Genomic DNA, 11,479 nt, shown 5'->3' with positions numbered 1-11,479 from the left:
ACCACTTTTTATCCTCACATAATGTTTACCACTGCCTGTAATAATCTGCATTATGCATTTATTTATTTTCTTTTTGCACATCTTCCCCTTGCATGTGAGCTCCATGAGGGCAGGAAGTTTGTGGCTTTGCACTGTTTCCCCTGAGCTACCTTAGCAGCCAGCACTTAGCAGGGCTCCAGGGGAATGGATGCTGTTCCAGCCATCAGCCTGGTGTCCATGTCCACGCCAGCAGGGAGGGGCGAGAGCATGGTCCTCTTCCATGATGATTCTAAGCCCTGAAGTCTTGCTCCCTGAAACCCAAAGCTGTCTTGGGAAAGAGTATTAAATAAGAATGAATGCCTTCCGTTTGAAGAGCAAGCTGCTATTTTCAAGGCCCTTTAAGAGCCTGGACTCTGCAGACTAATGGATCTCAAGATCGGTCCACTCCCACCCCCACCTCTGTGTGACCCTCGGCAGCTCACTTCACCTCTCTGAGCCTTTGTTTTCCTCATCTGCCAAATGAGGGCACAGATGATCATGTGCTCCTTACCCCTCAGGTGACTGGAAAATTAAATGTGAGGGTGTGCCTGACAGTGCCTGGTACATAGAGAGTACTCAGTAAATGAGAGTTGTCATTTCTTCACTCATCCAGCAAATATTTAAGAATCTCCCTACTTCTGGGGAGATGATGGTGAAGGAAACTGAAGAGGAACCTGTCCTCGCCAGCTGACCATCTACTTACATTGATCAAAATAAGCAAGTGCACTGCATTGTGTGTTAGAAAGTGACAAATGCCAAGGAGAAAAACAAAACAAAGAAGGACTATTTTCAATAGGATGGCTGGGAAGGCCTCACACAGGTGACAGTTGAGCACAGGTGTGGTGAAGGAGGTCAGGGAAAGAGCCACGCCACTGACTGCAAGGAAAGATGTTCTAGGAACAGGGCCCTGCAAATGCAAAGGCCTGCAGTGGGCCTCAGTGGGGAACCAGAGAATTTTCCCAGTTTCTTCTCCCTGCCATTTTCTTTCTCAAAACTGACAAGCACAAATGTGCTGCAGAAAGTGCACAGTCTCTCTCCCCATGACCGTGACCCAGCCGCTGTCTCTTTAACCTTGAATGCCTTTTGGGGGCTCACGTGTCACCCAGTGACGAGTGAACTGCTCTTACTTCAGAAGAACGGCATGGAATGGTGGGGGGGGGTATGTGTGCTTAGGTGGTGTCCGCCTTACCTATTACTGCCAAAAGTGGTCATGGGGTTATTTTTAAACACAAGGAGGAAGTATTTATTGTTCCCAGGCTGAGGAGGGCTGGGTGGCGTGTGGAATTCTTCTCGGAAAGCAGTGCTGGGTCCCTTCTACCATGGTGAGTAGCATGATGCCGGTGGGTGACAAGGGGAAGCCACCTACAAGCAAAGGACCTTAGCAGAGGGGGAAGCAAGGTGGCTTTCCAGGCCTCCAGCTCCTTGTGGAAAAAGCACCATGGGCTGTGTGCACAGAGAGGAACCCCAATCAATGCCTTGATAGGCCACAAATAACAGCAGCTCCCGGGGACTCACAAAAACAAAATAAGAGAGTTGGCTTTTTTATGGCTTGTCTACTGACCTCTTGAGGAATCAATAACTCCCAGGGCTTGCAAAATGGGATTGAATGCTTTTAAGGATCAAACTGTAATTCTTTTCTCTTGTTCAGGCAGCTGGGGAAAAGAATCTTTTTGTTTTTACCTTTTGAACTTGCAAATTAAAAACCTTTCTTTCTGTGATGTTTGGTTAGGTGTCCCGCTCCCAAAGCAGACAGTCCCCAAACCAGGGTCAGCACAAGAGAGAAGTTAGGGGCGTGAACTTTGGAATCAGGATGCCCAAGTTCCACTCCAGCTCTGCCTTTTTGTGGCTGTGAGACCTCAGGCAAGTGATCCAACCTGTGTGAGCCTGTTGTCTACTCTCTACTCTCCTGTAACATGGGCATAGCAATAATAGCATTGATGAGACAGAGCAGTTATGAGAATTAAACAAAATAATAGCAATGTCTGTACAGTGCTTAAACATTTGCTGTTTTTTAAACTCAGGGAGAAGTGGGTTTGGGGAGAAAGGTTACCTCACTCTTCTCTGCACTGTTGACATGGTGCAAGGACAAAGCATTTAGAGAGGAGATTTCACTGCCATCTGAATTGAGGGAAAGTTGTGGAGTGGGAGAGCAGTTGGATTTTAACACCCTGAAAAACCGTCCTTTCGTCTTGGCGTGCATCACGGCTTAGCAAGCCTGACTCTTTCCAATCAATTCTCCTCCTGTGCATTACTAAGCTTTTTGTGAAATGCCCTGGAACAAAAGCAGCTGGACCCTGCTGGGGACTGATCCAGAGGTGTGGGCTCCATATCCAAAGACGTACCTGCACCCCTTCCTTCCTCATTTGCAAAGCAGACACTGTAAGACCCATGGTCTCCTAGGATCCACCAGGAGCAGGGTGATGGAGAAGCTTGATGTTTCGTCCTTTTCTCCCTCCAGCATCATTGTGTGAGCACCATCACCCATTTCACAGATGAGCCGCGGAGCCCTGCAAGATGGGCTAACGCGCCCAGAGAGGGGGCCTGACCTAGTTTTCTAATTCCCAGCCTTTGACTCTGCTAACCAACGGTCTTTCCTCCCCAGGCACCTAAGAAAGCCAAGAAGAGAGCAGAGGGCGCCAACTCCAATGTGTTCTCCATGTTCGAACAGACCCAAATCCAGGAATTTAAGGAGGTGGGTGCAGCTGCTTAATCATCCACCGGAATAGAAACCCCACCTGTTAGAGAGAACCTTCCTTTTGTCCCATATTCCCAGCAGGGGCCTTTTGATTGGATGTCTCTATTTCCAAACAATCCCAAATTCAGTCTGAATCTGTATGTGAACCTTTTAAGGAAATCATTTCTAATAACTTTCACTGATTATCCAAAATTTTGCAGGAAAACACAAAGAAGAAAATAACCACCTACAATTCTACTACCCAGAGATAATTCGTTTACATTTTCATATGTACCTTTAAGTTATTCTTGTTATCTATTTGTATACTTATTAAACAACATTACAATCTTTTAAGCCTGCTGATTAGTACCTGAATATTTTTCTTTAAGAAATTCAGCATCAAACTTTCTATCATTTATTTAAACCATTTCCTCTGGTTGGATGTTACACTTGTTAGTCGGGTTTTACTATTATAAATAACACCTCTTTGCTCATATCTCTGGTTATATCCTTGTGGTAAATTCCTAAAAGCAGAATTTCTGAGTCAAAGGAACTGAAAAAGCAAACAAACAAAAAAAGCTAAAACCAAGAAAAACTGCTGATCCAAATTGCCCTCCAGAATCACTGCACTAATTCCTCCTCCCATCAGCCCCCAGAAGAGAGTGATTTTTCCTTACATTTCCATCAACATTGCATATTAATAGTTAAGTTTTTGTGTTTTTTTTGCAATCTATGAAGTAAAAGGCAGTATTTCTTGCCTTTTCAAAATTTTAAATCTTCTATTATTGAACACCAGCCAGGACGAAACCCTGTCACATTTGATGGGAATGTGCCTTATTAAGCAAACTTAAGTACAAATTAGCCAAAGGTAAGCCACTGCCTATGGGCTTGGAAGGACAGATTCTGAATTAATTTTCCAGCAGGTGTGAGGGCTCGCACTGAGTCATCCATACTCCCATTTGACCCTCCAGAGGAAAATGTGTCACAGCTATGCTAAAGAGGCCAGTGTGTTTGCTATCAAGGGGGAAAACATTTGGGACCTCCCAAAAGGACATGAATACCTGCACCTTTTGTCTCCATTGGCAGTCAGATTGCAGGAATTCCATATCCCATAGGCCACCAGGGAAAGAGAAATTCCTGGGACAAGTGTCATATCAGAACTTGAAATAGTCATTTTCCAGGGAGAAAGCTACACCCACCTCTTCTCCTCACTCTGCCCCAGACTCTGGAATGAGATCAGCTGCTGGGTGTGTGTGTTGTGGGGGCAGAGGGTACAAAGACTTTCAGGAACCAGCTGCAGCAAAGAACTCAAAAGAATGTAACCAAGAAACCTCATCTGTAAAATATTCAGGCATTTATAAAGTTCTGGGAGTCTCCTGGGAGCTGGAGAGGATCATTGGTTCCAGGCTTGGAAGTGGGGAAGCCAGATGAAACCCCGGTTTTTAACTTAAAAAAAAAAAAAAGCTTTATAGAAACATAATTCACATACAGTATAACTCACTTTTTTAAAGTGTACAATTCAATGATTTTAAGTAGACTCACGAACATTACTACTATCTAATTTCAGAACATTTCCATCACCTCCAAAGGAAACCAGAGACCCATCAGCAATTACTTCCTAGCCCTCCCTCCCCCAGCTCCTGGAAACCACTAATCCATTTTCTGTCTCGATGGATTTGCCTATTCTGGATAGCCCATAGGAGTGGAATTGTACAATGTGTGGCCTTTAGTTCCTGGCTTCTTTCACATCATGTTTCAAGGTTCATCTACGTTGTGGCATGTGTCGGAATTTCCTTCCTTTTTATTGCTGAATAATATTCCATTGCATGGACAGGCTACATTCTTTTCATCCTTTCATGAATTGATGGGCATGTTTCCAGTTTGGGGCTATTATGAATAATTCTACTATAGACATTTGAGTACAGGCTTTTATGTGGATATATGTTTTCAGGTCTTGTGGGTATACACCTAGCAGTGGAATTGCTGGGGCATAGAGTAACACCAGGCCTTTCATTTGGAGCAACTACCAGGCTATTTTCTTTTTTTTTTTTTTGGCCGGGGCTGGGTTTGAACCCGCCACCTCCGGCATATGGGACCGGCGCCCTACCCGCTGAGCCACAGGCGCCGCCCTACCAGGCTATTTTCAATTGTTGACTCTTGATCTAACACCCTGTGATGCTCCCTGAAGATCCCAGAATCTCACTTCTCCTGGTCCTTGGCCCAACCTCTTCGCAACTGTGCCTAGTTTCTCCCGAGTTGACCAGCAAATCACCTCCCTTCCCAGGCCTTCACCATCATGGACCAGAACAGGGACGGCTTCATTGACAAGAACGATCTGAGAGACACCTTTGCTGCTCTTGGTACGTCGCCCCTTCAAGCCCCCCTCACCCAGCATGAGGGTTTCCTTACCCCACACCCAGGAGAAGCAATAGATGGGACCATCCAAAAAATTCAAGAGTATGCCATTTTCTAACAAAAGGGCTCAACTGTAGCTGGCCTTTAAGATAAATTTTAGAGGATGGGAAAGAAATATTTAGTCTTTGGGTGTCTTCACGTATTTTTTTGTTTGAAGCAATTTTTTGGTGTAATTTTGAATGCAACGCCAGCTCTCAGTAGAAAATTTAGAAAAATTCAGAAAAGTATAAAGGAGAAAACATTATCCACAAGGTCATACTGTACTGTTAACATTTCAGTCTCTTTCCTGAGTCTTTCTAGGCACATCCAATATCTGGTTTGGGTTTTTTAAATAATTAAAATCATTCAATTTTGAATTCACCTTTTTAAATGTATCATCTTAACAGTATGAGCATGAGTACATGGAGCTTTTTAAAGATAAACATGTCCAATCTACCACCCACTACCACTACCAACTCCCACCCTTAGAACTAAGGGCCATCATACACAGCTGCACAGGTTGTACACTGCACAATTCTATAGGGAACTACACTATTGACATTTATTCTTAAAATACAAATTGTCTTAAGAAGGGGTGGCTTTTTCTAATTTGCACGAAAGTGGGCTTATGGCAGGATTAGAGCAGGTATACCAGAATCTCTGAGGCTATGAGTTATGGCAGGTATAAATTGAAAAATTTCCCTCGGGGGATGCTGACAAGTCTCTCCCACCTCCAACAGAAAAGGGCTAATTTACAATATGAATGTTTCCCATTCAAGTAAAATATCTCTATAAAATGTTCCCAGTTCTGAAGATACTGTTTTAAAAATAACTTAAAAAAATAACTTTAAAAATAACCTCTCCTCACATCAGATGTTTGAGTTGGATCCAGTCATCTGGTTATTATAACTAACACTGTCAAGAACATCTTCTCACATGGATCCTCGTCTCTGTCCGCCCATCTCTGATTATTCTTAGACTAGATTCCTTAATGTGGAATAACAGGAACAAATGCCAGTGTCCTAGTGGCTATTTCTCTACCAGCTCAGAGTCTCTAAGTGTGTGTTTTCTGCCCTAGGGCGTGTGAATGTGAAAAATGAAGAAATTGATGAAATGCTCAAGGAAGCTCCGGGTCCAATCAACTTTACTGTTTTCCTGACAATGTTTGGTGAGAAACTTAAAGGTAAGCTCGTGTGTGTGTGTGTGTGTGTGTGTGTGTGTGTGTCTTTACCTTTGGACATGAATAAAGGTACTAAGAACAGATGGGGTTGGCAGAAGATTAACAGCCTTTAAGGACACAAAGTACCACTGGAAAAAAGAATAAAAACAGTGCTGGGCATGGTGGCTCATGCCTATAATCCTAGCACCTGGGGAGGCCAAGGCAGGAGGATCATTTGAGGCCAGACCAGCCTGAGCAAAAGTGAGACCCCGCATCTCTACTAAAAAAAAAAAAAAAGAGAGAGAGAGAAAGAAAGAAAAAGAATCTGGGTATTGTGGCATGCATCTGTAGTTCCAGCTACTCAGGAGGCTGAGGCAGGATAGCTCTAACCAAGGAGTTTAAGGTTGCAGTGAGCTATAATGATGTAACAGCACTCTAGCCTGGGTGACAGAGCAAGATTCTGTCAAAAAAAAAAGGGGGCTAAAAATAGTAACTAACATTTCTCCAAGGTTTAGCCTAAGCCAGGACTCATTCTAAGCTTTACGTGCATTAGCTCATTTAGCGGCACCTAGGAGGTAGGTTCTGGTCTTATCACCAGTATAGAGATGGGGAACTGAGGCTCAGAAAGTCACTCGTCTTGAGGCAAGTGCCAAGGTTAGGATTCAGAGCTCAGTCTTTCTAACTCTAAGTCATGTTTGACCTTCCACAATACTGAGGCTAAGTGCTCAGAGGAAGGCAAAGTTTTCCTCCAAGCAAGGCAGTCTTGCTCTTGCCCCTTGTTCTCTGGGGGAACTTGGGCCCTGCCACTTGGGGTGCCCTGGGTTCCCAGCCACCCATGGCACTCATAAATTCTGTTTGCTGTTTCAGGAGCAGACCCCGAGGAGACCATTCTCAATGCATTCAAAGTGTTTGATCCTGAAGGCAAAGGGGTGCTGAAGGCTGATTAGTGAGTGGGGTCTGTAGGGAGGAGGGGGATTCCCTGCTCCCCCCACCATATACACCTGACACCAACACCTGCTTCTCTCTCTCTGCAGCGTTCGGGAAATGCTGACCACGCAGGCAGATAGATTTTCCAAGGAGGAGGTAATAAGGTCTTTTAGCCACTCTCCAGGGGGTTCCATCTCCCCCCCTTGTCCAAATCACCTCTGATACCCTGTGAGAAAGAACCAGCTATCATTTATTGAAACTTGACTCATTCTTTCAATCACCCTGTGAGGTAGGGACTAATATTATCATTTTATAGAGAGGAAAACTGAGGCCCAGGGAAGTAAAGTCACTTGTCAAAAATATCAACACCAGTGCTAAATGCCAGAACCTGGGTTCAAGGCCAGGTCTCTCCATCTCCAGGTTCTGCCTTCCGCACAATGCATAGAGACCTGGTCAGAGCATCAGTTTACTGTGGCGTGAAGGGCCACCACATACAGTTGTCTAAGTTGTGCACTGCACAACTCTCTGGGGTGCCAGTCTCATAAAATTCATCATAGACTGTATATTTTTGCAATAGTGTTTCCAGCAGGTGGCAGTGTCTTGTTATAATTTTTTAAAAATTAGTATACAGCAGAACCACTGTAAGTTGACTATCCAAGGGATTGTAACAAATGTGGTGTATGCCTTGTCTATGAAAATTAGGTCAACTTAAGGAGGTGGTCAATGTAGGGAGATGGTCAGCTATGGAGGTTCTCTTGAAATTTTTCTGGCAGGTGCAATAACATGTCTAGAAGAAGGGGAACCTTTGGTAATTTTCCAAAGGTTCTACATGAGCAAGTGATGGTCCTGTTGACCTTATTAGTGACCTTTAATGAATTTATTTAAAATAGTCCCTGTGTAATCTCTCAGGCCTGTTTCCAAGTTCCATATTTTACTAAAATTTGTATTTAGATTTACCTCTTACCAAGACTCAAGCAGTTAAAAGAACTGCCTTCACCTGCCAGCTGTGTGGACAAACTCCTTAACCTCTCTGTGCCTCAATTTCCTCATCTGTAAAGGAGGGATAATATTGGAACCTACCTTATAGTATATTGTGATGATCCAATGGGTTAATCTGTGTTAAACTGCTGACAAGTAGTTAGGGCAATATACGTGTTAACTAGTAACAGCCTATATATATATATATATTTTTTAAATAACTAGCCAATACTTTTTAAATGGGGAAACTGCATGTAAAAAAAAAAAAATCTAGATTTCTGACCTCCTTGCCCATGTGGCCCCATGTAGCTGGCCCTGAGCAGCTGCCACCTCTGAATATGGGCCATGTGTCTCCATTTAGCCACAGTAACCATCGGGCCCATCTTTCTCCCTTACATAAACTGACCAGCTCCCTTGGAACACGTGAATTCGTGATCCCTGCTTGGTAGGTTTCCAGGACATCCCTGCAGGATATTTACTTGGGAGGGGCCTTGGAATCAGTGCCTGGGGAAGGAAGGCAGGGAAGGAGGAGTGAATAGAGGGAGACACTGAACCAAGTTTCAGGCTCAAAGATAGCCATGGTCGATACCCCAGAAAGTGAGGGGCTGGCATAGCCCTTCTGAGAAGTCCCAGGTTGGAAGAGGTGGCTGGGCCTGTGTACACTCACACTGATCAGGTCACTGTTGGCTGCCCCCAATAGGGCATGACCTTAGGAAACAAGTCCTTCCCTGGAGGGGCTCTGAGTGGCCATCCCCACACTTCCCCTGCTCCAGCTGCCTCTCCACTTGGCCCTGCCCCCATGGTTCTCCTCCCCTCATCCTCAGCACATCCTGTTGGTTGATTGCAGGTTGACCAGATGTTCAACGCCTTCCCCCCTGATGTGACTGGCAGCTTGGACTATAAAAATCTGGTGCACATCATCACCCATGGAGAAGAGAAGGACTAAAACAGGATCACCACCCCATCTTGGGCTCATCTTTATAGGGTGGGCTCTGCCCTCCTCACTCTCTGCTGTACCTCTGACCTACCCTGTTTTTCCGAAAATAAGACATCCTCCGAAAGTAAGACCTGCTTACAGGAAAGATAAGACGTCCCCTGAAATAAGACCTAGCACGTTTTTGGGAGCACACCTTAAAATAAGACACTGTCTTATTTTCGGGAAAACAGGGTATTAGCCTTGTAGCTACCCCCATTTATCCACCACTATCTTCTTTGCAATTTGGGTGGCTTATACTACAGAGATACCATGTGGCCACATGTACTGCAGATGAAAATCCACCCACAGCCCATGTTCAAATAAAAAAGAGGTTGTGTATGTGGTCATGATGATCCTCTGACAGGGACAAGCCCTTTGACTAAGAAAAGCAAAAACAGCATATAAACTAGTAATGACCCTGCTATCGTTACTATTGCTGAATCTTAGTAACTCTTTATTTAAAATAGACCTTTGCAGCCACTCAGGACTGTTTCTCTTGAGGACCACATTTTCTGGAATGTTAACTAGATGACAACAGCCCTCTCTTCCAACAAACTTGATCATGTCTAGGGCTTAGCATCCATGACATCCTTTCCTTTGGGACACCACCAGGATGTTTCTCCCATAGGTATGTTAACATGGGCCCCACAGTAAAGGAGATAGCCTCACACTCATCCTCAGAATGTGACTCATTTAACAAAAATCACATCTGCTAATCATAAGAGGTTGATTTCTAGTTTCAGATAAAGCAGAAGCTGTCTGTACTCTTTCCTGGCAAATTTCAGGATGGGTTCTGATTTCTAGACCCTCTCTGGGGTCTAGGCCTGGATATGAATGAATCCTTGATTTTGAGTGACCAAAATCATGGCTGAAGCATTCAGATCTCTAATGGTTACAAGAATCCCAACTTATATGACAAATTGAGTCATATAACTGAGAAGTTCAAGGGCTTCAGGCACAGCTGCATTCAGGACCTCAAACGTGGCCTCTCTACTGCTCTGCTTTTGTTCATGTTGCTGTGCTCACATTGATGACAAAAAGGCTGCCAGCAGCTCTTGGCTCCCTTCTAACCTCTCAGCAATACTAGTGGAAAGAGGGTACCCTTCCCTCACCCAGCCCAACACAAACATCAGAGCAGAGCCTCCTGGGGTCTCTCTGATACCAGAGCTAACACAGACCAGTCACTAAGGATGCTGTGATTGGGACACATGACCAACCCTCATGCTGGGGCTGAAATCTGCTCCCTCCCAAACTATACAGCTGGCAGGTGGGTGGAGACATCCCCCAAAGGAAAACCAAGAAGTAGAAAGGGGGCATTGGGCGCTCTGAGCTTTTAAAAGAATTCTGATAACCTAGAAAATAGCCCAAGTTAATGCCTTCCTGGGACAAAAGAGCTGGAACTGGGTGTGGGAGTGGATCTGGGCTCGCATGGAAAGAAGGAAGGAAGGGGCAGAGGAGCCAGAACCAAGAGAGTCTTTAAGGCTCTAGATAACAACAGCCACAACCTTCAGGAGGCACTAAGGGTCAAGCTTTCAATATTGCTGCCAACTGGGGCCCCTTTCAAAGTAAGTTGGGTGGGCAGGGACCCAGAGAGTCAGGGCCCCTATGCTTATGACCCAGTACGACCCTCATCCTGTGATGACCCACAGCCCTGCAGCCTCCCATATGCTTCCAGGAAGACCTGGCCACAAACCTGATACCTGGGGCCCTGGGGAGGTAGACGCTCTTCAGTGGCACACTCACCCACAGAGGGGACAGAGACAAAGACACGCACAGAGGCTCTGTAGTGCCTGCCTGCCTGTGTTTACCACACTCCATGTGATTCTGGGGTCTCAGATCAATATTTTGGCTCCAATGTAGCCCCTACACTGAGCTCCTCCCTGCATTATCTTGTGGACCCTGATAAAGGGGGACCTGTGCCAGTCACCATCACAAAAGTTCTCAGGGGTCACACAATTCTTGCCTCCAATGCCCACTTTTGAGCCCGACACCTCTTGCTCTTAGACGCCATCCCTGAGGTGGCGCCCACTACCCCAGGCTTTGGCAATGAGTGTGAAAAGGCACTGAGGTTATTGAACAAAACATTTATTATTTATGGTTGTGGTATAAATGCGGCCCCATCATCTCACACCATTAACCTCTTCTTGGACCTCACGTCATCCGCCTTTTCTGCAGGCAGACTGTCAAAGCGTGTGTCCTTACGAGACTCCTTCAAAATGTAACTGTCGATTACCAGCTGCCGAAGGCTGCTGTGGTCCAGCGGCTGGTCAACTGCACCGAGACGAGATTGTGTGAGGTGTTTGGAAATCAAACCTAGTACTAGGGCTTCCTTCCCAGAGACTGAGTCCCTTTG

General features: G+C 45.2%; 2 protein-coding genes across 2 annotated transcripts in view; one reads left to right on the top strand and one right to left on the bottom strand.

The window, feature by feature from the left end:
- Positions 1–1,271: 1,271 nt before the first annotated feature.
- MYL2 (myosin light chain 2) lies at positions 1,272–9,800 on the top strand. The gene is made up of 7 exons (XM_053588549.1): positions 1,272–1,340; positions 2,621–2,710; positions 4,977–5,052; positions 6,165–6,269; positions 7,113–7,191; positions 7,280–7,328; positions 8,998–9,800. The coding sequence occupies exons 1-7, from the start codon at positions 1,338–1,340 to the stop codon at positions 9,094–9,096; spliced, it is 501 nt and encodes a 166-aa protein (XP_053444524.1). The 5' UTR covers positions 1,272–1,337; the 3' UTR covers positions 9,097–9,800.
- CCDC63 (coiled-coil domain containing 63) overlaps positions 9,480–11,479 on the bottom strand; it is a 34,110-nt gene continuing 32,110 nt past the window's right edge. The window contains exon 10 of the mRNA XM_053588550.1: positions 9,480–11,397. Coding sequence (XP_053444525.1) covers positions 11,252–11,397 — 146 coding nt within the window. The 3' untranslated portion in view covers positions 9,480–11,251. The remainder of the gene's footprint in view (positions 11,398–11,479) is intronic.

This window comes from Nycticebus coucang, chromosome 4 (assembly GCF_027406575.1).
Source record: "Nycticebus coucang isolate mNycCou1 chromosome 4, mNycCou1.pri, whole genome shotgun sequence".
Taxonomy (NCBI): domain Eukaryota; kingdom Metazoa; phylum Chordata; class Mammalia; order Primates; family Lorisidae; genus Nycticebus; species Nycticebus coucang.
Note: the sequence above shows the minus strand (reverse complement) of the source record. Positions and strands in the feature narration are given on the sequence as shown.

What these genes read in the sequence shown, in the direction of transcription:
- MYL2 (XM_053588549.1), top strand. An exon ending in AAATCCAGGAATTTAAGGAG is followed by an intron (nt 2,711 to 4,976) that starts GTGGGTGCAGCT and finishes CTCCCTTCCCAG; the next exon opens with GCCTTCACCATCATGGACCA. An exon ending in ATAGATTTTCCAAGGAGGAG is followed by an intron (nt 7,329 to 8,997) that starts GTAATAAGGTCT and finishes GGTTGATTGCAG; the next exon opens with GTTGACCAGATGTTCAACGC.